At 34.1% G+C, this 27,112-nt stretch overlaps 1 protein-coding gene across 1 annotated transcript in view; it reads left to right on the top strand.

Moving 5' to 3' along the window:
• Nucleotides 1-27,112, top strand: part of valopa (vertebrate ancient long opsin a) — a 78,118-nt gene that overhangs the window by 39,817 nt on the left and 11,189 nt on the right. The window contains exon 4 of the mRNA XM_030155635.1: nt 5,170-5,403. Within this exon, the coding sequence (XP_030011495.1) occupies nt 5,170-5,403 (234 nt within the window). The remainder of the gene's footprint in view (nt 1-5,169; nt 5,404-27,112) is intronic.

The following is a 27,112-nucleotide window of genomic DNA, read 5'->3' as shown; positions in this document are numbered from 1 at the left end:
AGGAGGAAGAACTTTGCCAATTTTGAAAAGGAATTACCAATTTGTTAGACATGTTTGTGTTATATTATGTTTTTGTTTGTACAAAAATAATAACATTTGAGCACTGAGACCTGATGTATCAAATATGATACAAAATTGAAACTCATAAATGGAAACTGATATTTGGAAAAAAAAAATGCTGTGGTTGTTCAGAAGGACCAATAAAGGCTCCAGTTTCAAAAAGCTGGAATTTTCTGTGTATATCTGTGTATCTAATTGTATACATCTGGTTTTTCAAGAAAAAAAAAAATCACACTGATCATGTAGAAGGCTTCAAAACTCATGTATCAAATATGACACGTTTGGCGTTACAGAGTTAAAAAACAATCAGCAGCGTTAACCTGAAGAGAAATAGTTATAAATAAATTGACTTGTCAAACGGTAATAATTCTTGTTTTTAAAACCAACTGCATATTTGTTTAATGAGGTTAGAATGACTTCTTGCATCTAATTATGTTGGCATGAACGTGTCAGGGGAAATATAGTAAAACATGTTAGATGACCATGGTTTATGCACTATATGCTATTTATTGAAGAAAAACGAGTGCAGGTGAAGCATTAACACAACTGCAAGGACCAGTTTAGAGCTCAGACTGAAGTTAAAATCCTTGTGAATCATGTGTAAAAAAAAAAAAAACCAGAACGACTCTTCTTCGTTTTTTCATGTCTCATGGTTCAGTGGTTTTTGCAGAATGCTTCAGGTAAGAAATCAAGTTGAGCCAGGCAGAGCTGCTTTAGATAGATCTGCTGCTGCAAAACAAAGACAAACTATACATTCCTGGTAGATGCATTTGCAATGAAAATGTTGATGGGAATCAGGGGAAAACTGAATTTTCTTCTCCTGCTGTCTGCAAATCAAAAGACTGAATATAAATTTGAATTCAATCGCATATTTAATCCTTAAAGACCAATAACTATTTTTGTGGGTGACTTCCAAATTAATTTTTTCCCCTACATTTAACATTTTTATCACCATTTGTTATAATATTTTCCTCAGAATTTTCAGTCACAATCAGGTGTTTTCCTATATTTAATTTAATAATCATGTAAATGTTCAGAAAAGCTCAGAGTAAATCCAAATGCTATTATATCAAAACAAAAAAAGTGAAAATATATTGTTTATACAGGGTGGGGAAGCAAAATTTACAATATTTTGAGGCAGGGATTGAAAGACAGTGTATGACCAATTAGTTTATTGAAAGTCATGAGAATTTATTTGCCACAAGAAAATTGACATAATAGAAAATGTTTTTATTCTATGTGTCCTCCTTCTTTCTCAATAACTGCCTTCACACGCTTCCTGAAACTTGCGCAAGTGTTCCTCAAATATTCGGGTGACAACTTCTCCCATTCTTCTTTAATAGTATCTTCCAGACTTTCTCGTAATAGTTTTGCTCATAGTCATTCTCTTCTTTCCATTATAAACAGTCTTTATGGACACTCCAACTATTTTTGAAATCTCCTTTGGTGTGACGAGTGCATTCAGCAAATCACACACTCTTTGACGTTTGCTTTCCTGATTACTCATATGGGCAAAAGTTTCTGAGAAGGTATGGATAATAGTGTTAGGTATGATTATGACATCAATATATGTTTGGTTTCAAAGCAACTGACGTAGTGCCTGCTGAGAAAAAACAACTAAATGTTCATTGTAAATTTTGCTTCCCCACCCTGTAAAGTGTCTACAACCACTGTCATTTGTCAGTGCTACTTTTGCAGCAGTTCCCAAACATATTTTTTCTCTATATTTAACCTTTCTTAAGTGGTTTATCACCATTTATTGTAACAGTATCATCTGTATTTTGCATTTTTCTCTGTAAATCTGGTATTTTCCTGTCTTTAAATCACAGATCATGTAGCTGTTGACAAAAGCTCAGATTAAAGCTGAAGGTTATTATATCAGAAACAGAGAAAACTGAAGAAAAAGTGACTTTTTCAGCCAAATCTATCATTAACTGAACATAAACCCAGTGTGTCCATCCACTGTCATTGATCCAACTCCATGGGTTTTACTGGTGAATCAATGTTGTAGAAGATGACGGTGTTTCTATGGTAACTACTGAGCCTCAGAATGTCCAAAGGGGTCATATCTGATGAGCATGAAAAGATGACAAACTGCATTTTAAATGAATTATTTACATGTATTGGTTCAATGGTTATTAAACATTTTATATCAGGATAAGCTTTTGGCAACTGTTTAGGTCAGGGGTGTCAAACTAATTTTTTAATTCAGGGGCCACATCCATCCTAATATGATATAAAGTGGGCCGGACCAGTAAAGTAATATAAACAATAGGATAAGAAGTTTTGAGTGAAAAAAGTAAATTCCGTAAAATAAAAAATACACTTAAATATCCAACAATACACGCAAAAATACACTTAATTATGCTCAAAAATCCTACAATACAAGCAAAAAACACACTTAGAATTCCATAATTAAAATGTTTACATCTACGAATTGAACATAACATAAACAAATACGAACAACCTGAAAATTCTTCAGTAAAATAAGTGCAATGTTAACAATATTACGCCTTAGTTTATCATTTATATATGTGCTTCACAACTTAGAGATCACAGTGGATCTACAAATACACCAAACATTAAATAACAGGGAGAATATTATTAAAATTCCATATACTTCTCTTAAGACATTTCAGATATTTACATTTTTTTTTTGCAAAAGACTAGTCTGTAAATGTAAACATTTTTGTGTAATTTTACTTTTTTTTACACTACAACAAAGAGAAAAATTTGTAGTTTTCATTATTTATAATTTATTATGATAGTATTTAACTGGTCTGACTCACTTTAGAATTAATTGACCTAAAATTATTTTAACATCCTTGATTGTTAATATTTTCAGTGTAATTTTTGTATTTCACAAATTCATCCCACTGGCCAGATTGAACCCTTTGGTGGGCCGGATTTGGCCCCCAGGCTGCATGTTTGACACCCCTGGTTTAGGTCTTTGAGGCTTATCCCTGGAAGTCCAGAGAAGAACTACAAGTCTTGTTTCCTCTCTTACAATGTGTTCAAATATAATTATGTAATATTTACCCAGTGATGCCAAAAGTAATTGTGCACTGAAGCTTTAACCTGATTGGTGTTTTGATATATTTACATATTATAAAACCCATCTATAGGCAGATGTGTTTGTCACTATGAGCTAAATTTGAATAATTTATATCTGAATTGCTCAACTTGAACACTTGCATTAAAAACTCAATTTAATACACATTATTTTAGATGGAATTTATGAGTTTGGACTTGAATTCCAATGAGCTTCAAAATAAATGTTGTATTTTTAAAATCTTGTTGACACCACATATACAGTATAAATGATTTATGTATTAATGAGCAGTATTTTTGATAGATTGCATCGGAAGTTAATGGATGTGACTGGATCCTGGGTTGTTTACATGTTTTTTTCGTATGTTTTACACTCATACCTGTTTTCAGGCTGAGTAATTACTGATTTAAAAAGAATAATAGGAGACACAAGGTAAATATTTAATACATATTCATCTCTGTGCAGAAGAATCAGTGGCACCTGGTTAAAAATAAGATTGGAATGGTATTAGAGAACATAGCGGTTGTAAAATTTGAATGCAGAGCCGACATATTTGTGTCATTCAGGTGATATTGTGTTGGGATAATGTGATAAGCCTCTGATTTAAATCAAGTTTAGCAAGTAATGATTAGGTTTTCTTCTTCAAATTAAAACTCATACACTTATTTTGACAGTCAGTCAAAAAAAAAAAAAGCTGTCTTATAATCTTCACCTGATATCACCATCAGCTGATAGTTTACATTATAGCTCTGTTAGCCTAGCTAATTTGTTTTTTGTTTTTTTTTTACTTTATAATCATGCCATTCTTCTTCTTATTAATTTCTTTGGTAACACTTTATATTAAGACACATATTCACCATTAATTAGCTGCTTTGTAACATGTATATTAGTAGCATACTAGCTAGCTATACTATTAGCTATACATTATTAGCCCCCACCCCCGACCCCCGAAGGGGAGGCAAGGGGTATTGTTTTTGATTCAGTTTGTTTGTTTGTTTGTTTATTAACACTCCAGCAGCAAAACGATTGGTTGAATTCATACCAAATTGGGTTTATAGATTGCCAGGGATCCAGAATAGATGTGGTTACATTTTGGGAAAAATAGGTAAATGTTTAAATTTTTAATGAATTTTTAAAGTCTTCTTTTTCTCCCCATTTACTTATAATGGGTGAAATTTCTAATGTCTGTAGCAGCAAAACTACTGGTTGAATTCAAACCAAACCGGGTTTATAGATTGCCAGTGCCCCAGAATAGTTGTGGTCACATTTTGGGAAAAGTAGGTCAAAGTTCAAATTTTTTATGAGTTTTTAAAATCTTTTTTCTTCTCCCATTTACATATATGGTGTCAAACATGTGGCCCGCGGGCCAAATCCAGCCCGCTAAAGGGTCCAGTCTGGACCTTGGGATGAATTTGTGAAATGCAAAAATTACACTAAAATATTAACTATCATTTTAGTTCAGGTTCCACATTCAGAACAATTCAATCTCAAGTGGGCAGGACCAGTAAAATACTGTCATAATAACTTATAAATATCGACAACTTCAAATTTTTCTCTTTGTAAATGTAAATATTTTCATATATTTACACTAAAACAAAGTAGAATTTTGCAAAAAATGTGAACAACCTGAAATGTCTTAAGTAAATACGATTTTAACAATATTCTGCCTGTTACTAAATGTTTGGTGTATTCGTAGATCCACTGTGATTTGTAAGTTATAATGTACATGTGTAAATGATAAACTGAGGCATAATATTGTTAAAATTACACTTATTTTTTCAGTTTGTTCACGTTCTTCACATCTTTTGAAAGGACAGTTTGTAGATGTTAACCTGTTCATAATGTAAATTCACTTTTTGCACTCTAAAACATAAAGAAAAGTTTGGAGCTGACACTATATATATATTATGTGTTATTATTTTGCTGGTTCGGCCCATTTCAGATCAAATTTGGCTGAATCTGGCCCATGAACTAAAATGACTTCGACACCCCTGACGTAAATGAACCAAATGTTGGAATCAGTGCAGTAAAGTACCTGTTATTTCCGTTTCCTCCAGGTTTCTCATGGTCGACTGGCCACTGCGAGGAAGCCTGAGCGACAAGTGACCCGTATGGTCGTGGTGATGATCGTGGCGTTCATGGTGGGCTGGACTCCGTACGCCGCCTTCTCCATACTGGTCACTGCTCATCCAACCATCGAGCTGGACCCCAGACTGGCCTCCATCCCTGCCTTCTTTTCAAAGACAGCTGCTGTTTACAACCCAGTCATCTACGTCTTCATGAACAAACAGGTAATTCAGATCTAATATAATTGATATGAGCTATAGGTGTCTGTAAAGGCTCTTTAATATTTAACACATTTATTACAAAAGCAAATGAATAGACAAAGCTGTGGAAATTATTACAAAATGAAAAGTAGATATTGAAGGTTTTCGCCGCATTTAACCCATAAAGACTCCAACATCCATTGGCGAAAAAAAAAACATTTACTGATATAAACTGTTTAATACCTATTGATCCACTAATCCTATCAATACATGTAAATAATTAGTGTAAAATGCAGTTTGTCATCTTTTCATGGTCATCAGATATGACCCATTTGGATGTTCAGAGGCTCCATAGTTACCATGGAAACACCGTCATCTTCTACAACATTGATTGACCAGTAAAACCCACTGAGTTGGATCAATGAAAGTGGATGGAGACACTTGGTTTATGTTCAGTTAATGATAGAGTTGACTGAAAAAGTCACTATTTCGTCAGTTTTCTCTGTTTTTGATAGAATAAACTTTAAATTTACTTGGAGCTTTAATGAACGTCTACATGATCAGTGGATGAAATATCGGAAAATACATGATTTTCACTTAAAAATGCAAAATACAGAAGATAATATGATGCTAAATGGACAAAGCAGTTAAGAAAGGTTAAATGCAGAGAAAAATGTATGTGGGAACTGACACAAAAGTAGCACTGGGTCTTTAGGGGTGAATGATTTTAATAGTTTTATTTCACACGTCTTTTTATTTTATCCTAACAAAAGAGTCATGTATTTGTCTTAATTGTGTTGATTTTTATCCCTGCATGATCCACAAGTTTATTTTGATCTCTTAAAAGTATATGTCATAATCCTTTTATTTTATTTATTTATTTATGTTCAGTTAATGATAGATTTTACTGAAAAAGTCACTTTCTCTTTAATTTTCTCTGTTTTTGATAGAATAACCTTTAAATTTACTCTGAGCTTTAATGAACATCTACACGATCAGTGGATTAAATATAGGAAAATACAGGATTTTCACTTACAAATGCAAAATACAGAAGATAATATGATAATAAATGGAGATAAAGCACTTATGAAAGGTTAAATCTAGAGAAAAATGTATTTGGGAACTGCCACAAAAGTAGCACTGGATATTTATGGGTTCATGATTTTAATAGTTTTAATTCACAGGTCTTATCATTTTATCCACACAAAAGAATATTGAAAAAGTCACTTTTTCTTCAGTTTGTATCAGTTTATTCTGTTTTGATACAATAAATTTAGAGGATAATATTGCACTAAATGGTGATAAATCACTTAGGAAAGATTAAATAGAGAGAAATTCATTTGGGAACTGACATAAAAGTCATACTGGGTCTTTATGGGTTAAAAACAGGAAATTAAATATAGGAAAATGTATGATTTACAGTGAAAATGTTAAAATACAGAGGATAATCTTTTAATAAATGGTGATAAATCAATTAAGAAGGTGAGATATCGAGAAAAATTCATTTGGGAACTGACACAAAAGTAGCACTGGGTCTTTACGGGTTAATACACCTCTAGTAGCGTGTTGATGCATGGGAATCCATGGGTTCTAGATGTGCTAGTTTTTATGCCGTTGTGTATTCGTGCATGCTGTACCACATTTGTCCAGCAGTCACCGCCAAAACATTCTGGCCATAGCAACGTGATTGTAAGGCTATTGTATTCCAAAATTACTAATATCTCCCAAAATATTGGTCCAATCAATTTGCTGTTTTCACTAGTCTGTTCCTTGACCAAAAATACATAAATAAATAAAACTGCAGCTGTCAGCTCTGTACGGATTTTGTGTGAATCCCCAGACACACACACATACACACACACACACACAGAGGCTTTTATGATATAGAATATGGGCACCATTAGTTGTACGAAGCACATCAAAATGGTCATGGATTTCTTGCCATGTCATGTTCACTGTCCCTACATCCATAAATTTCTTGCACCATGCACGAATTGACAGACATGAAGGTGGATGTCTTCCATAGTTAATCCTCTAGTTTCGCTGAGTCTGTGTATCCGATTTTATTCCAATTTATTTCAATAAATTTCTTGAGGAGTAGCCTTTTTTTAGGGGTTTACTTAACAGAACCTATTTCAACCAAAGTTATTATTGTTAACGAAAATTAAAGAAATGAGGAAAACTAAAATTGAAAAAACATTTTCGTTAACTGAAATAAATAAAAACTATAATTAAAGGAAATAATGATAACTAACTGAAACTGTATTGTGTGCTTACAAAACTAACTAAAACGGATAAAAATTATGGATAAAATTCCCTTTGTTTTCGTCTTTGTAAGTGTAGGATTGATGCAAAATCGATTTGTTTCCCTCAAGCACCTTTAGCTGCTGGCACCATATGATATTTAACAGTCCATCACTTCTGGTCACTTGTGGTTTCTAGTCGTTTTCTCGTCCCCACTCTACCTAGAAACATGGAGACTAAAGTTGGGAGAAAGCAGCAGAGTCCTGTCTGGGATTTATTTGAATTCGACGGTGAAGAAGAGAAAAGATATGAAAAAACTAAACTAAAACTTAACATTTAGAAAATAACAAAAACTAATAAAAACTAGCAAACCTGCTCTAAAAACGAATTAAAACTAACTGAATTAGAGAAAAAAAAGTCAAAACTAAATAAAACTAAACTATAATGAAAAATCCAAAACCATTATAACCTTGATTTCAACAACAGAGTACCTAAAATACATACATCCAATATGATTAAAAAACCAGTAAATACATGCAGTTGCAGAAAAAAATGATTAGACCATCAAAAATTCTCAAAAACAATGGTTATGCAATCCAGTACTAACTCCTGTGTGTATCATGTGACTAAAACAGACAGAAAACAAAACACGGGATGCCTAAAAGCACTGTTTTTGTCAGTACAATGCCATAGCTGTTGATGTAAGAACTTAAATGATTTTGGTTATTATCAAGAAAACATAGAAAATGGATAGATATCAGCTCTGAAATTAAACTCTTATGAGCTGTTTTTGTTGTTATTATATTTGTCCAAACAAATGTACCTTCAGTTATACCAGGCATTAAAATGAACAAGAAAGTGAAGAAAACAAGGTTGGTCTAATCATTTTTCCGCCACTGTATAATGGTCCACATTTTAATGGCTTATAATATGCAAATGTTTACAGATATCACTATAGTCACTGTTGAGCACTGATAGGAAGTCATATATGGACTTTCATTTGGGTCCACGACCTTTGACCTTGAGTGACCTTGAAGGGTTAAACACAAGTTACCAATGTCTAGATTTCAACAAAGTTTGTTCACATTTTTGAGAAATATAGATTTTTGAATTTTGGATGAGTTTCTGAAATTTGCCTTTACTTACAGTCGTGGAAAAATTATTAGACCGTCAAAAGTCATCAAAAATAATGGTTTCACAATCCAGTACTAACTCCTGTGTGTATCATGTGACTAAAACAGACAGAAAAGAAAACATGGAATTTCTAAAAGCACTGTTTTTGTCAGTACAATGCCATAGATATTGATGTAAGAACTGAAATGATTTTGGTTTTTATCGAGAAAATCATGGAAAATGGATAGTACAGGGTGGGGAAGCAAAATTTACAATATTTTGAGGCAGGGATTGAAAGACAGTGTATGACCAATTAGTTTATTGAAAGTCATGAGAATTTATTTGCCACAAGAAAATTGACATAATAGAAAATGTTTTTATTCTATGTGTCCTCCTTCTTTCTCAATAACTGCCTTCACACGCTTCCTGAAACTTGCGCAAGTGTTCCTCAAATATTCGGGTGACAACTTCTCCCATTCTTCTTTAATAGTATCTTCCAGACTTTCTCGTAATAGTTTTGCTCATAGTCATTCTCTTCTTTCCATTATAAACAGTCTTTATGGACACTCCAACTATTTTTGAAATCTCCTTTGGTGTGACGAGTGCATTCAGCAAATCACACACTCTTTGACGTCTGCTCTCCTGATTACTCATATGGGCAAAAGTTTCTGAAAAGGTATGGATAATAGTGTTAGGTATGATTATGACATCAATATATGTTTGGTTTCAAAACAACTGACGTAGTGCCTGCTGAGAAAAAACAACTAAATGTTCATTGTAAATTTTGCTTCCCCACCCTGTATCAGCTCTGAAACTAAACTACTATGAGCTATTTTTGTTGTTATCATTATATTTGTCCAAACAAATGCACCTTTAGTTATACCAGGCATTAAAATGAACAAGAAATTGAAGAAAACAAGGGGTGGTCTAATAATTTTTTTCTGCGACCATACCAGTAAAATAAATCTGATGAACATATCTCATCAGTTGTTATAAATATTTTAAATTGTTAAGAGACTTTATGGACACCCTTAAAAAAGAACAGAACATATTATTTTAGCAGTTCGGCTCCAGCAATGTAAAAGGTAGTATAATAGTTTTCCTTGACAGCGGAGTGGAGACACAGCTGCTTTTTTTTTTTTTTTTTTTTTTTGGATGTTATCCGTCTCTCAATAATGCATAAAGTATGAATAAATGAAATGTGAAATCCAGAGGGTACAATTGTCCATGCATTTCTCTGTTAAATAATACATAATACATTAGTCACATATGGTATGCTTGTGAGGAGTTGTGATAGGCCGGTGCTGACATTTCTGTCATGCCATTTACTTTGTTTAATTTTACATTGTGCTGTCTTGCTCCTTCTCAGTGAGACATCCACTCAAAGGGGAATCATTTTGATGGTGCAAATTGCTTTTGAGGAAAAAAAAAAAAAAGGCAGAATTTTCAATGTTTTATTCTATTTTTAATTTATTGTCATCTTTGCTGAGCTGAAGGGCAGTCACTTTGCAGAAACTTTTTTTTTTTTTTATCTCTTTCACCTCCCACAACAATTAGCATCTGATTATCTGTATTTAACTTAATTTAACACATATTATATCAAATCACATTCCAATAGATTACACGATTAGGTCTTTGTTTCAGGTAGTTTTACTTGAGTGCTATATGTGACAAGTTTCAGGAGATTTTTTTTTTTTTATAAAATAAAAGGATTATGACACATACTTTTCAGAGAACAAAAAACCTGCCACAAAAATCACACGGATCGTGCAGGGATAAAAAAAAAAATAATGCAATTAAGACAAATACGTGACTCTTTTGTGAGGATAAAATGATAAGATGTGTAATTAAATCTATTAAAATCATTAACCCATAAAGACCCAGTGCTACTTTTGTGGCAGTTCCCAAATACATTTTTCTCTAGATTTAACTTTTCTTAAGTGCTTTATCTCCATTTACTATCATATTATCTTCTGTATTTTGCATTTTTTAAGTGAAAATCATGTATTTTTCAATATTTAATTCACTGATCATGTAGATGTTCATTAAAGCTTAGAGTAAATTTAAAGGTTATTCCATCAAAAACAGAGAAAACTGAAGACAGAGTGACTATTTCCAGTAAAATCTATCTTTTACTGAACATAAACCAAGTGTGTCCATTCACTGTCATTGATCCAACTCTGTGGGTTTTACTGGTGAATCAACATTTAAAAAGTGATTTATTTAAGATTGCTTTCAATGTTTAATCTTAATGTTTATTGTTTAATTGTTTTATATTTGTATACCTGCCTTTTGCACCTGCTTTTAATCTGTTTTTAATATGTCTGTTTCTGTTTTTATCTGCTGTATGTAAAGTGTCTTTGAGTTATATGAAAAGCGCTATAGAAATAAAATGTATTATTATTATTACCTCCGCCAAGGAGGTTATGTTTTTGCCAGGGTTTGTTTGTTTGTCTGTTTGTTTGTTTGTTTGTTTGTCTGTCCGTTAGTGTGCAACATAACTCAAAAAGTTATGGACAGATTTGGATGAAATTTTCAGGGTTTGTTGGAAATGGGATAAGGAAGAAATTATTAAATTTTGGTGGTGATCGGGGGTGGGGGGGGGCCCACGGGGGGGGCCACTTATCAGCCTTGGCGGAGGTCTGCGATCTCCGAGTGCTTCTAGTTTATTATTTATTGGTCAGCAGTGGTTGTTTGGGTGTTTATGGGTTAAATCAATAAAGGTAGCATTAAAAAACCTGAAATTAGATGACCTGATTAAAGTCATATGTTATACAGTGTACTACTTTCATACAGGCGCTACAGTTTGAGGATGTTCTAGGTCAACTTTAACCCACATTTACTGTAAATATAATTTCAGACTCTTTTGTAGTAATGTGCCACTTGCATGTTATTACTGTAGATTCAGTTTGGGAATTATGGTCCATAATAACACTCTGCATGTCTCCATCATTTCATGTTTTTATTTATTTATTTATTTATTTATTTTACAAGGCGACCTGAATCCTACTGTAAGTCAGTGGTTTCCAACCTTTTTTACTCGTGCCCTCATTTTAACATCACCAATTTCTGGCGACCCCAGACATTCAAAACGGAGACTTTTTTTTGCTAAAATTAATTTGTTTTTGATCATGTAATAGTTTGCTATACTAAGTTTTTTCTTTTTTTTTATGTCAGGGATTGTACCTTTTAGGATCGCACTTTTTAATTTCGTTGTACAAATGTACAATGACAATAAAGTTCTATTCTATTCTATTCTATTCTATTCTATTCTATTCTATTCTATTCTATGTCGCAAATAAACGTTAATTTTAGATGACATTTAGGCTATATAATGTATATAATGCACCTTTTTGGTGTCTGCTTCTCAGTTTCTCTTGGAGATGTCTTAGCGGGGTCAGGCAAATGAAGAAATCTTTCCATTCTCTGTTCGGTCTGGTTTTCTGACTGTGACTGTGTCCGGGCAGGTTGAAGAGTAGTAACGCACACGGTCACATGATCAGGTCAATCAAGATATGCCCTCTCAGATATTATATCCTGCATTTAGTTGAACTTGATTTTTATTTGGAAAAGTATGTGGTGTTTTGATTATAATGACATACTGAATCATTACCTCTGCAAAGGAATGGTGGAGGTAACGTTTTCATCGGGGTTTGTCTGTCTGTTTATTTTGTTTGTCTGTTAGTGAGATAACTCAAAAAGTTATGGATGGATTTGGATGAAATTTTCAGGAAATGTTGATACTGGCACAAGGAATAAATGATTGAATTTTGGTGGTGATTGGGGGGGGGGGGTGTTGAGCCGCATTATGTAATAAATTCCCATTATGTATAAAAGTTCACAATGTATTAAGAATGTCACGTCATCTTGTAATAAAGTCGCATTATGTAATAAACTGATGCATTTTGGAATAAACTACGTCAACACATTATATAGTAAATTTTTTACATTGTTAAAGACACTTTCCCGAGTATTTTATTTCCAGCTGCCGTAGACACTTTATATTGATTGAAATATATTCAGCAAAATACATTTTAGTGGTGTGACGGTTTAGCTCTTTTTTATATCCAGAAATGTTGTTTACATTCTTAAAGACACTTTCCTGAGTTTTTTCTTTTTTTTTTTTTTTTTTAAACTAGCACAGACACCTTATATTGATCAAAATAGTTTAAGTTGCCTTAAAAAGGTTCTGTTTAGAAATAAAGCCATTTATTGTTCAACATCAGCATTTTCTACTTTGTGTGTGCATGCTGGAGTGTGTGTACTAATTGCGAATGTAATGCTAATAGGTAGGCTATCATTACCACTTCTACAACTACTAATCTGCAGGGCTACTTCAATTAAAGAGGGCAAAAAAATCTACTTGAGTATCATTATTACGTAATGAACCATGTTATTATATTTTCCTGAAAATAAAAATGTGTCAAGTGCATTTTGTAATAAATTTCTCAAATTGTAATAACTTACTACGTAATGTGAAAAAATTTCCTACATAATGCATTGAGGTACTTTAAAACAAAATGCGTCAGTTTATTACATAATGCGGCTTTATTACAAGATGATGTGACATTCTTGTTACATTTGGAACTTTTATTACATAATGGGAATTTATTACATAATGCGGCTCAACAGGTGCACTGATCTGCCTTTGCGGAGGTCTGCGCTCTCCGAGTGCTTTTATAGTTTATTTGTAATTTTTTTTTTTTTTAATTAATTACTTGAAATTTCAGGTGACCCCATTTGAACACCAGGCGACCCATGTGGGGTTATTTATTTATTTAATAGGGACAGTGTATATTAATGAACATCTACAACAATTGCAGCTGTAAATATGTCAGATTGTAGCAGCAGTGCTAATTTCCATCTGTAGTCCCTAGACAGGTGACAAGAAAGACAGTGGACAAAAAGGCAAAACATCGTAAAAACACACAGAACAACACTGAGGATGATCTACTGATGGTCACAGGCTTGGTTTTCCTTCAGCCAATGTTTAAGTTGTGACCCCAAGGTTGAAAAATACTGCTGTAAGTCAACAATTGAAAGTATACTATTAAATCAAAAAACATGCACTTATTGGGAATTTATTACAGCATGACTTTTCACTAAAGTATCTTCCTGAGTAGATGAGATATTTAGGAGTCCAGTAAAGAGTGAACAGTAAAGAGTAATATTTACAGGCTTGAGGTCAGTGCTTTTCAACCTTGGGGTCGGGACCCTACGTGGGGTCACCTGAAATTTCTAGTAACTGATAAAAAAAAAACAACTTACTAATAAATAATATATGGTGAGTTGAGAGAGACAATCCCAATCCATAAAAGACATGACAAACTGTGAGTCTGAAACTGAAGCACTGTGGTTCTGTTTATCTGTCAAATGTTCATTGTGGTCAGTTTCAGATGCTGCAGCTCTTTTATAATTCATAGTTTGAGTTCTTGTTTGTTCAGTATTAATTGTCAGCCTTGGAAATCCAAGCTGGACTGACTGTACATATCCTGACCAAGGAAAATAAAAATCTCACTTTGAGCAGTAATCTACACCTGGCTTTTCTGCCTCTGTGCGCAATAATATACATTATATAGACTAAATGTCATCTAAAATTAACGTTTATTTGCAACATAATATGGCAAACTATTACATGATCAAAAAGAAATTAATTTTAACCAAAAAAAAAGTCTCCGTTTTGAATGTCAGGAGTCACCAGAAATTTGTGATGTTAAAATGGGGTCATGAGCCAAAAAGGGTTGGGAACCACTGCTTTAAAATGTAAGCGATAATTAATATACACTATACTATACACTCTTCTATAACACTGGGTTACAAAACAATGTTTTTTGCAAGTCGTCTAGGTTTTTTCAACTGAATTAGGACTGTTTTGCACCGTTAAATCCAAAAATGACATCTGTTTTTCTCAATCAGGTCAGGTTTTTTTTTTTGTTAATTTGATTTTGAAAAATTTGATCTTCTCACAAAATTGATTACATTTTTGTGACTTTATCAGTTGATTTTTTATATAGCTCTCACCCAAAATAGGTTTTAAGAGAAAAAAAATAATTTTCTAACAGTATTCGTATTAGGTACAATGGTGTATTCACCGCAGATGTAGCAGAATACGTCAGGCTTATTTTTGCAAGATCTTCTAGTCGAAGCCATTTCATTCACCTGTAATATTAGAAAAACCATTAATCATAAATTGGCAAAAGTAAAATCTTCAGAACTCATTTATTGCAAGAAATATGAAAGAATTTTGAATCATATGATGTGAAAATGCCCATAAATGTAAGCAAAAATGTTAAAAAGCCAATATGTAGCATAGTTCAGAAAGTTGACCTGATTGAGCAAAATTAATGTGATTTTTGGATTCAGCACACCAAAATTATCCTAAATCAGCTCAAAAAACTTAAACAATAAATTTGTTGTTGACCAGTGTAATTAACGTTATAACAAACTATTACATGATCAAAAACAAATTCATTCTAGCAAAAAAAACCCTCTCCGTTTTGAATGTTTGGGGTCACCAGAAATTTGTGATGTTAAAATGAGGTCACGAGCCAAAAAAGGTTGAAACAATTGCTTTAGGTGGTATTTTAAGAAGCTTTTTGGTGGATGCACAAATCAAAGATAGGTTAAAAGCAATGGATTTAAATGAAACGTGATTGTTGTCACTATTATTGGGGCAGATGTGGGTTCTCATACAGTTTCGTGTCTTCATCAGCTGTCACAGACTTGATGGATGGCTCAACTCATTCTATCGTCCTACAAGAAAAATAAACACAGATCCAGATCATTGTGTCTGTGGTAAATAAAAGTGTGCCGAGTGCAGTTTTCTAGACCTCGTCATCAGAAAAAATGTTGACATTGTGCATTTCCTCATCACACACATGCAATTTTAACCTTTCAGAGTCAAAAAACAGCCTGTGTCATCATTTCTACATACATGTGCATCAATATAATAGTGTTTTAACCACTAATGATGCTTATCCATCTTGTCTTTTGTGGTTCTGTGGTTAGGGTTAATCAATAAGAGCTGTTTTTAAAGATGCAGCATGTAACACTAAGGGCATTTATGTCCTTAAATTCAGTCAATTGTGTTGTGTGAGGAGCTTAGCTATTGTTGGACGCTGTAAAGAAAAAAAGATGGGGATTGAGGCATTCAGGAGAGTAAAAATAAGACAATAAGATAAGGGAAAATGTTCACTTTTGAGGCATGTTAAGATCAATTCAGACATTGGAAATAAAAAGGTGATGAATTCATATTATATGTATTTTTAAAGCTGTAGGGTTGGATAATGTTTCTGACATTATTGGGGGAAAAAAATCTCATGTCATGGTCAAAGGTTTTACAGTTTTCACATACTTTGTGGCTTCAGTTTTTAAGTTTTCCCCCATTATGTTTAAGGTAAGGTTAGGTAAGATAAGATAAGATAAAATAAGATAAGATAAGATTAAATGGATAAGCGGTAGAAAATGGATGGATGGATGGATGGATGATAAGATAAGATAAATGGATAAGTGGTGGAAAATGGATGGATGGATGGATGATAAGATAAATGGATAAGTGGTGGAAAATGGATGGAAGGATGGATGGATGGATGGATGGATGGATGGATGGATGGATATAAGATAAGATAGGATAAGATAAGATAAGATAAGATTAAATGGATAAGCGGTAGAAAATGGATGGATGGATAGATGATAAGATAAGATAAATGGATAAGTGGTGGAAAATGGATGATGATGAATGGATGGATGGATGGATGGATGGATGGATGGAAGATAAGGTAAGGCAAGATAAGATCGTTTCTAATAGTCCCTTAAGTCATGGAAATTTGCAGTGTTACAACAGCATAGGGATAATGATATTAAAAATAAGAATTAAAGTATGAAATATAAAAAGAATTAAAAATATATACACAATGTTTAAAAACTAAATAAATATAATACCACTCAGTAGAAACAATAATCATAAATACGTACTGAAAAATATATGTATAAGAGTAAAGTATGAAGTATTACAACAAGCCTTGCACCTTGCTGAGGTCCATCTACAGTATATTATAAAAGGAAAGTTGACTCTGCGTGTGTGTGTGTGTGTCTCAGGCATCACACAAAATCTGGACAAAGCTGACTGCTGAAGTTTGTCATATTCATGTATTTTTGGTCAAGGAAGAGACTAATGAAAACGGCAAGTTGATACGTCCAATATTTAGGGAGATATTAGTAATTTTGGAATACAATATAGCTTTACAATCATGTTGCTATGGCCAGAATCATAGAATCATTATTGATGTGGGTTACCTAGCAACAGATAAACAATAGGGTCATGTTGCCATGGTGTCAAATTTCACGTGTAGAGACAGACATGCCAGCTGAGAGGTTATTCAACTGAAAATGCCAGTGGAATTTACCAAGAAAGTAAAGGAACGTTCAAAAAAATTCATGGGAAGGAATGCTTCTCACACCAAAAAAAGAGTGTTCGAGGTGCTCTTTGGAAAAAGGGATTCATAAAGTAGGTATCAAACCAGAAGAAAAATCCAAGGCACTCTCTTTAAAAATTAAAATACCTTTATTTACATGGCACGGTCATATCTAGACCCAAAACCACTGTGTGTTCTAAGTGTTTTTGGGTCTAGATATGGTCATGTCATGTTAATAAAAGCATTTTAATGTTTTAAGAGTGTGCCTTGGGTTTTTTCTTCCAGTTTGATATCTAAATTAAATGAATGAACTGGATCAGAGGATCTAGAACCACAGGTCAATGCACTGATGTACTCTAATAATACAATAAAGAATGATTGAAAACACTGTCCAAGTTATGATAGATTAGTAAGATTTCTATTAACAAATCACTTCCAAACAAAGAGTACATTTGTGTCACTGGCAAAACTATGTAACTGTTCAATAACTGTATAATTACCTTTCATCCTAGTGCTATTCATGTGGTTTAATAGAAACAAGGACTCTACTCACTGTGTTTAACTCTGTTCTCTGTCTGCGGAAAATCTACCCTGAGGTGCAGACTTAAGCTAATCACAGGTCTTTTCAGGCAGAGGGGTTTAATATGTTATCGACAGCTGTAATTGCACATCACTGATCACAGTTAAATCCGACTGCTCTTCTTCATGGCTCAACACAGACGCTTGGAAAAGTATCATCTTTTTTCCACAGCGTTGTAAAAAAGCAACACATTCATCTTGTATTTAATATTTAGTCTCTTCATCTGGACTGAGAAGCGAGAGCTGCAGCAGGAAGGCGTTTACGTCCAAATTATGGTGTTTTTTTCCCCATAATTAACTCCACCAGGAGGTATTGGGATCACTTTGCTTTGTGTGTTTGTTTGCGTGTTTGTTTGTTTGATGGTTAGCAAGATAACTCAAAAAGTTATGGACGTATTTTCATGAAATTTTCAGGAAATGTTGATACTGGCACAAGGAAGAAATGATTATGTCGAGGCCCAAAACGGAATCTGGCCCGATTCTGAATCGGGCCGGCCCAGAATGGAATTCTATTCTAGGCTGGCCTAGAATGGAATCCTGCTGCTATAATGTTATTTTTATACCATGTTTAATGCAAATGATCTAAATTATTACAAAAATCAATACATGGAATTTGCAAATATGTGGAAAAAAAAATTAAACAAACAACATTTTAATTGTAAACTATAATACACTTTATTTACAAATAGAACCTAGTGGTACTCCCCACCAATATATGGTACAGTGAAATTGACTGAAATTGACAATAGTTACTCAAGGTATGTAAGACTGAAAATGTAAAATTATGACAAATTATGGAATTATGGATCATTTGCATTAAACATGGTATAAAAATAACATTATAGCAGCAGGATTCCATTCTAGGCCGGCCTAGAATAGAATTCCATTCTGGATTCTGAATCGGGCCAGATTCCGTTTTGGGCCTCGACAATTACATTTTGGTGGTGATCGGGGGAAGGGCAGGACTGGGGGGATCTGTCTTGGCGGAGGTCTGCGCTCTCCTAGGGCTTTTTCTTGTTTATATTTTCTGATACCCTGTGTTGGGCATGTTGGGAGTGTTTTTGTGTTTGTGTATTGTGTGGGCGTTCATGTTCAGGCAGTGATTGTTTTGTTCCTGTGCCTTGGTTGTGTGTGCACATGGCAGAGACTGTGTGGGAGAGGAAGAAGAGACGGCACGGTGTGTGGCTGTTTTAGCTACGTTTTAGAGAGCGTAAGTTGTGGCTAAACAGCAACTTCTGTTCCTGACTGAATAAAGCCTGAAACCTGTGGAATTACACGCTGTCTCCGGTGTCATCAACTTCGGGGGTATTGCAATATGTTTCTATGTGGTTTACTGCTGGTTGGCTGGTTTAGACATGTTTCTGTCTGGTTATCTCCACCACAGAGGTTATGTTTTTGCCAGGGTTTGTTTGTTTGTTGGTTAGTTAGCAAGATAACTCAAAAAGTAATGGACGGATTTTGATGAAATTTTCAGGAAATGTTGATACTGGCACAAGGAACAAATGATTACATTTTGGTGGTGATCGGGGGGGGGGGGGCAGATCGTCTTGGCAGAGGTCTGCCCTCTCCGAGTGCTTTTCTAGTTGCAATATTATCCTCTTTAGTTTGAGTTTTTCTGTGAAAATCATGTAATTCTTATTTTTAATTTATTGTCATCTTTGCAGAAACGACTTTATTTTTTATCTCTTTTTATCTCCCACAACAATTAGCATCTGTTTATCTGTATTTAACTTTATTACCTCCACCAAGGAATGACAGAGGTTCTGTTTTCATCTGGGTTTGTTTGTTTGTTTGTCTACCTGTTAGCAAGATAACTCAAAAAGGGAAGGAAGGATTCTGATGAAATTTTCAGGAAATGTTGATGCTGGCACAAGGAACAAATGATTAAGTTTAGGTGGTAATTGGGGGGGGGGGGGCTGATCTGCTTTTTCTAGTTTTTATCTGGCATGTACTCTAAATGATGGACATTTTTTTTGTGTGTGTTTGTTTGTTTGTTAGCAAATTTACGGGAAAACTATTAGAACCATCTTTACCAAATTGTACCCACAGATAGGCCTAGGCCCTGGGACCAACCCATTACATTTTGGGCCAAGTAGGCCAAAGTTCAAGGTCACAAAATCTACAATTTTCCTATCTCTCATCACTGAGCAATTTTCGAAAATTCATAAACAATTCAAAACGACTCCGACTAGCCTCCAAATTGATCCCCCCATAGCTTATAACAATATCTTGTATCTGGCACAAAATTGTCCACAACCACTGTGGAATGTGGACTCTGTGGATATTTACATTTAACATTGAAAATCCCATTTACCACACATTTTTCATTATAACTCAACAAATATTGATTGGAATTTAATATAATTTGACATACACGACTGGTACCAAGCTTCAACTTTTTCTGCTGTATGGAACAACCTTGAAACTGTTTAATTTAAAAAGAAATAGGTGATCCACACATGCACACCGTTCGGGGTGCATGTGTGTGCAGAGGTTTGTGTTCTCTGAACACTTGTTGCAGATGTGACAGTGACAGATCTGCTAAAAAAAAAAGTCTCAAAATGCATTAATTAATATTTAAAATAACCCAAACCAGTGTTTTTTGCGTAAACACTGCAAACAATAAGCGATGAGATGCAACTTCCCATATCCCCCACCTCCTGTCTATTATAGACGGATGAAAAAGGTTATGGATTCCTAAATTATGGTAACCAACTATTGATTTAAATTGTTTAATACCTGTTAATCCACTAATCCTATCAATACATGTAAATAATTGGTGTAAAATACAGTTTGTCATCTTTTCATGGCCATCAGATATGACCCATTTGAACGTTCAGAGGCTCCGTAGTTACCGTGGAAACACCATCATCTTCTAGAACATTGATTTACCAGTAAAACCCATTGAATTTGATCAATGACAGTGGATGGACACACTTGGTTAATGATAAAGTTGACTGAAAAGTCACTATTTCTTCAGTTTTCTCTGTTTTTGATATAATAAACTTTTAAAATTTTAAATTTACTCTGAGGTTTAATTAACATCTACATGATAAGTGGATTAAACATTGGAAATTACATGACTTTCACTTAAAAAATGCAAAATACAGAAGATAATATGATGCTAAATGGAGATAAAGCAGTTAAGAAAGGTTAAATCTTGAGAAAAATGTATGTGGGAACTGACACAAAAGTAGCACTGGGTCTTTATGGGTTAATGATTTCAGTAGTTTTAATTCACACGTCTTATTTTATCCTCACAAAAGAGTCATGTATTTGTCTTAATTGTGTTGTTTTCTATCCCTGCATGATCCACGTGGTCTTTTGTTCTCTAAAAAGTATATGTCATAATCATTTAATTTTATTTAAAAAGAAACTGCTGAAACTTCTCACACATAGCACTGAAGTGTAAATCTACCTGAGACAAAGACCTAATCATGTGTCCCGTTGTAATGTGATTTGATATAATACGTGTTAAATAAAGTTAAATATAGATAATCAGATGCTAATTGTTGTGGAAGGTGAAAGAGATAAAAGAAAAAAAGTTGTTTCTGCAAAGTGACTGCCCTGCAGTTCAGCAAAGATGATAAATTAAAAATAAGAATCACATGATTTACACTGAAAAAACTCAAACTAAAGAGGATAATGTTACAATAAATGGTGATAAATCACTTAGGAAAGGTTAAATATAGGGAAAAAAATAATAAAATTTGGGAAATGCCACAAAAGAAGCACTGGGTCTTAATGGGTTAAAGTTGATTGTCATGTATTTTCCACATTTAGAGTACATGCCAGATAAAAACTAGAAAAAGCAGATTAGCCCCCCCCCCCCCCCCCCCGATTACCACCTAAATTTAATCATTTGTTTCTTGTGCCAGAATCAACAATTTCTGAAAATTTCATCCAAATCCATCCATAACTTTTTGAGTTATTTTGCTAACAGATAGACAAACAAACAAACCCAGATGAAAACAAAACCTTCGTCATTCCTTGGTGGAGGTAATAAAGTTAAATACAGATAAACAGATGGTAACTGTCGGAGGTAAAAAGAGATTTAAAAAAAAAAAGTTGTGCAAAGATGACGATAAATTAAAAAAAAAAAAAAGAATTACACGATTTTCACTGAAAAACTCAAACTAAAGAGGATAATATTATAAATGGTGATAAATCACTTAAGAAAGGTTAAATATAGGGAAAAAATAATACAATTTAGGAACTGCCACAAAAGAAGCACTGGGTCTTGATGGGATAAGTAGATTTTCATATTTTCCTTATTTAGAGTACAAGGATAGAAACTAGAAAAGGCAGGTCAGCCCCCCTGATTACCACCAAAATTTAATCATTTGAAAACATTAATGCCACCATTCCTTGGCGGAGGTAATGAAGTAGATAAACAGATTGTTGTGGGAGATAAAAGAAATTTTAAAAAAAGTTGTTTCTGCAAAGATGACGATAAATTAAAAATAAGAATTACATGATTTTAACTGAAAAACTCAAACTAAAGAGGATAATATAACAATAAATGGTGATAAATCACTTAGGAAAGGTTACATATAGAGTCAAAAATAATTACATTTGGGAACTGCTACAAAAGAAGCACTGGGTCTTTATGGGTTAAAGTTGATTTTCATGTATTTTCCACATTTAGAGTACATGCCAGATAAAAACTAGAAAAAGCATATTAGCCCCCCTCCGATTACCACCTAAATTTAATCATTTGTTTCTTGTGCCAGAATCAACATTTCCTGAAAATTTCATCTAAACCCTTCCATCGCTTTTTGAGTTATCTTGCTAACAGACAGACAAACAAACAAACCCAGATGAAAACAGAACCTCCGTCATTCCTTGGTGGAGGTAATAAAGTTAAATACAGATAAACAGATGGTAACTGTGGGAGGTAAAAAGAGATTAAAAAAAAAAAAAAAAGTTGTTTCTGCAAAGATGACGATAAATTAAAAAATAAGAATTACACGATTTTCACTGAAAAACTCAAACTAAAGAGGATAATATTATAAATGGTGATAAATCACTTAAGAAAGGTTAAAAATAGGGGAAAAAAATAAAATTTAGGAACTGCCACAAAAGAAGCACTGGGTCTTAATGGGATAAGTAGATTTTCATGTATTTTCCTCATTTCGAGTACACAGATAGAAACTACAAAAGGCAGATCAGCCCCCCCGATTAGCACCAAAATTTAATCATTTGAAAACATTAATGCCACCATTCCTTGGTGGAGGTAATGAAGTAGATAAACAGATTGTTGTGGGAGATAAAAAGAGATTTTAAAAAAAGGTGTTTCTGCAAAGATGACGATAAATTAAAAATAAGAATTACATGATTTTCACTGAAAAACTCAAACTAAAGAGGATAATATTACAATATATGGTGATAAATCACTTAGGAAAGGTTACATATAGAGAAAAAAAATAATTACATTTGGGAAATGCTACAAAAGAAGCACTGGGTCTTAATGGGTTAAACTTGATTTTCATGTATTTTCCACATTTAGAGTACATGCCAGATAAAAACTAGAAAAGTAGAAAAGGCAGATCACCCCCCCCCCCCCCCCACCACCACCCCCAAAATTGAATCATTTGTTTCTTGTGCCAGCATCAACATTTTCTGAAAATTTCATCCAAATCCATCCATAACTTTTTGAGTTATCTTGCTAAAAGCCAAACAGACAGACAAACCCCGTTGAAAACAGAACCTCCGTCATTCCTTGGTGGAGGTAATAAAGTTAAATACAGATAAACAGATGGTAACTGTGGGAGGTAAAAAGAGATAAAAAAAAAAAAGTTGTTTCTGCAAAGATGACGATAAATTAAAAATAAGAATTACATGATTTTCACTGAAAAACTCAAACTAAAGAGGATAATATAACAATAAATGGTGATAAATCACTTAGGAAAGGTTACATATCGAGTAAAAAATAATTACATTTGGGAACTGCTACAAAAGAAGCACCGGGTCTTTATGGGTTAAAGTTGATTGTCATGTATTTTCCACATTTAGAGTACATGCCAGATAAAAACTAGAAAAAGCAGATCAGCCCCCCGCCCTCCCCATTCACCACCAAAATTGAATCATTTGTTCCTTTTGCCAGCATCAACATTTTCTGAAAATTTCATCCAAATCCTTCCATCACTTTTTGAGTTATCTTGCTAAAAGCCAAACAGACAGACAAACCCCGTTGAAAACAGAACCTCCGTCATTCCTTGGTGGAGGTAATAAAGTTAAATACAGATAAACAGATGGTAACTGTGGGAGGTAAAAAGAGATAAAAAAAAAAAAAGTTGTTTCTGCAAAGATGACGATAAATTAAAAATAAGAATTACATGATTTTCACTGAAAAACTCAAACTAAAGAGGATAATATAACAATAAATGGTGATAAATCACTTAGGAAAGGTTACATATCGAGTAAAAAATAATTACATTTGGGAACTGCTACAAAAGAAGCACCGGGTCTTTATGGGTTAAAGTTGATTGTCATGTATTTTCCACATTTAGAGTACATGCCAGATAAAAACTAGAAAAAGCAGATCAGCCCCCCGCCCTCCCCATTCACCACCAAAATTGAATCATTTGTTCCTTTTGCCAGCATCAACATTTTCTGAAAATTTCATCCAAATCCTTCCATCACTTTTTGAGTTATCTTGCTAACAGACAGAGAAACAAACAAACCCAGATGAAAACATGACCTCCGTCATTCCTTGATGGAGGTAATAAAGCTAAATACAGATAAACAGATGCTAGTTGTTGTGGGAGATAAAAAGAGATAGAAAATAAAGTCGTTTCTGCAAAGATGACAATAAATTAAAAATAAGAATTACATGATTTTCACTGAAAAACTCAAACTAAAGAGGATAATATTGCAACTAGAAAAGCACTCGGAGAGGGCAGACCTCTGCCAAGACAGATCTACCCCCCCCCGATCACCACCAAAATGTAATCATTTGTTCCTTGTGCCAGTATCAACATTCCCCGAAAATTTCATGAAAATCCGTCCATAACTTTTTGAGTTATCTTGCTAACCATCAAACAAACAAACATGCAAACAAACAAACATGCAAACAAACAAACATGCAAACACACAAAGCAAAGCGATCACAATACCTCCTGGCCGAGGTAACCAGATGGAAACATATGTAAATTAAAAATGTGTCGTAAATGGGATTTTCAGTGTTAAATGTAAATGTCCGCAGAGTCCACATTCCACAGTGGATGTGGACAATTTTGTGCCAGATACTAGATATTGTTATAAGCTACGGGTGTATGAAATTGGAGGCTAATTGGAGTCGTTTTTCAATTTTTTATGGATTTTCGAAAATTGCTCAATGATGAAAGATAGGAAAATTTGCGATTTTGTGACCTTGAACTTTGGCCGACTTGGCCCAAAATGTAATGGGTTGGTCCCAGGGCCTAGGCCTATATATCTGTGGGTAAAATTTGGTAAAGATGGTTGGAATAGTTTTCCCATAAAGTTGCTAACAAACAAACAAACACACAAACAAAAAACACACAATGCAAAATGATCACAATACCTCCTGGCAGAGGCAATAAATGGTGATAAATCATTTAAGAGAGATTAAATATAGAGAAAAAATAATTACATTTGGGAACTGCCACAAAAGAAGCACTGGGTCTTAATGGGTTAAAGTTGATTGTCATGTATTTTCCTCATTTAGAGTACATGCCAGATAAAAATAAGGCATTTATGATTAACACAGCCAACTTTCACGCCCACCCACGTCCAGTCTATTTCCAGACAGAAGCAGAATTATGCTGTATGCACTTGGAAAACTGCCACTCTCAAAGCTCTTCTTGCCAGGAAACTGCATGTTCATCCGACTGCCCCAGTTCTGGACCGTGCTGCTGTTAAAGTGGGTCAGCCAGTGTCATCAGTTAGAAATAGTCTGGATGTAAAGAAGGACTTGTAGACTCTGACAGCAGAATTCCTCCTGCTTAAACCAAAGTGAAAGCAGCTGACCTCAAGTGCATGATCCCACTCTTTCTCAGTTACATAATGCTTTTAAGTGAGGCAGTGTCGGGGGGTAAGGGGTGGGGGGGGGGTTTCCAATGACGCCTAACTCTGCCATTCATAAGGAAATAACCTTGTGGGATTTCAAAGGTCAAAGGTCAAACAAGATCCTAGAAATACCCATTCATCACGTTAACCAGCGTAATTGAATTCTCATTTTACAGGAGGTTTACACAGGCCTTGATCTCATCACCACCGTCAATCAATAAGAAAGGTGACCCTGAGATCTAAAAATAAAGCATGTAATAGCATTAAGTCTGAACCGTGTTGACAAGATACACAAAACAAATTAATAAATTGATGTTTACCCGCCGGAGCCTTGACGTGGGAGGGGAATGAAATCGATCCTTTTGAGGAAAATAATAGTTTCTTTCTGCAAACCATGCACAGATTAAACCATCTGTGTGACTTTTAACTGCTTTAAAGGAAGGATATTTTGCTTTTTTTAAAAATGGAATTATCCATTTTCAATCACTTCCCTGTGGTCTACATAAACTGTAAATGCTCTGCTTGGGTCTGAATTCTTCATTAATTCAAATCCACAGGTCCATCTTCAACCCTATTTCTGAGTAATGACACCAGAAAGATCGTTTTGAGCGCTGGCCCTTTAAATGCAAATGAGACACTTCATGCCCCGCCCCCTCCAGGTTGTTGTCCGTGCTTTCTGTCCCGTTCAGCCACTTGTGATTGTTAATACAGCCAACAACTGAACATTTTCGGTAATTGACTCAAACTTTGAACACATTTTCAGTTTCTACTACAACTGCTGCTGCTGATAAACAATTATGGCGTACTTGGCAGACGGATCTCATGAAATCACGTTGTATATGACGCCAATTTATTGCATTTGGCATGCTATACATATGCATTTTCATCCTTTCGCGTGTTACTTAACGCCATTTGATGACGTGTCAATGCGCCAACCGCTAATCGTGTCAATCGCTAACCCTAACCATTTTAATTACACAGCTGTTTTTATGTCTTCTTAATCTATTCTTGTATTTTAGTCTATTTTTTTATTTATTTATTTAGTTATTTAGTTATTTATTTTTTAATTTTAGTTTTCCCCTGTAAGTCGCTTTGGAAAAAAGCATCTGCCAAATGCATAAATGTAATGTAATGTAAATATAATTGTGCTAATTGCTAACTGCTAACCCCAAACCTAACCCTAGCCACTAATCACGCTAGCCGCTAATCGCAACAATGGTGTGCTATTTTTTAAAAATATACACACTGAAAGCTTATAATGCATACAGATAACACGTCAATTAAAAGTGGCGTGTTATCTGTACACAGTATATGCTATCATGTTGTACTTGGAGAAATGTTCGTCGGAATTC

Source organism: Sphaeramia orbicularis, chromosome 15, assembly GCF_902148855.1.
Source record: "Sphaeramia orbicularis chromosome 15, fSphaOr1.1, whole genome shotgun sequence".
NCBI classification, from domain to species: domain Eukaryota; kingdom Metazoa; phylum Chordata; class Actinopteri; order Kurtiformes; family Apogonidae; genus Sphaeramia; species Sphaeramia orbicularis.
Note: the sequence above shows the minus strand (reverse complement) of the source record. Positions and strands in the feature narration are given on the sequence as shown.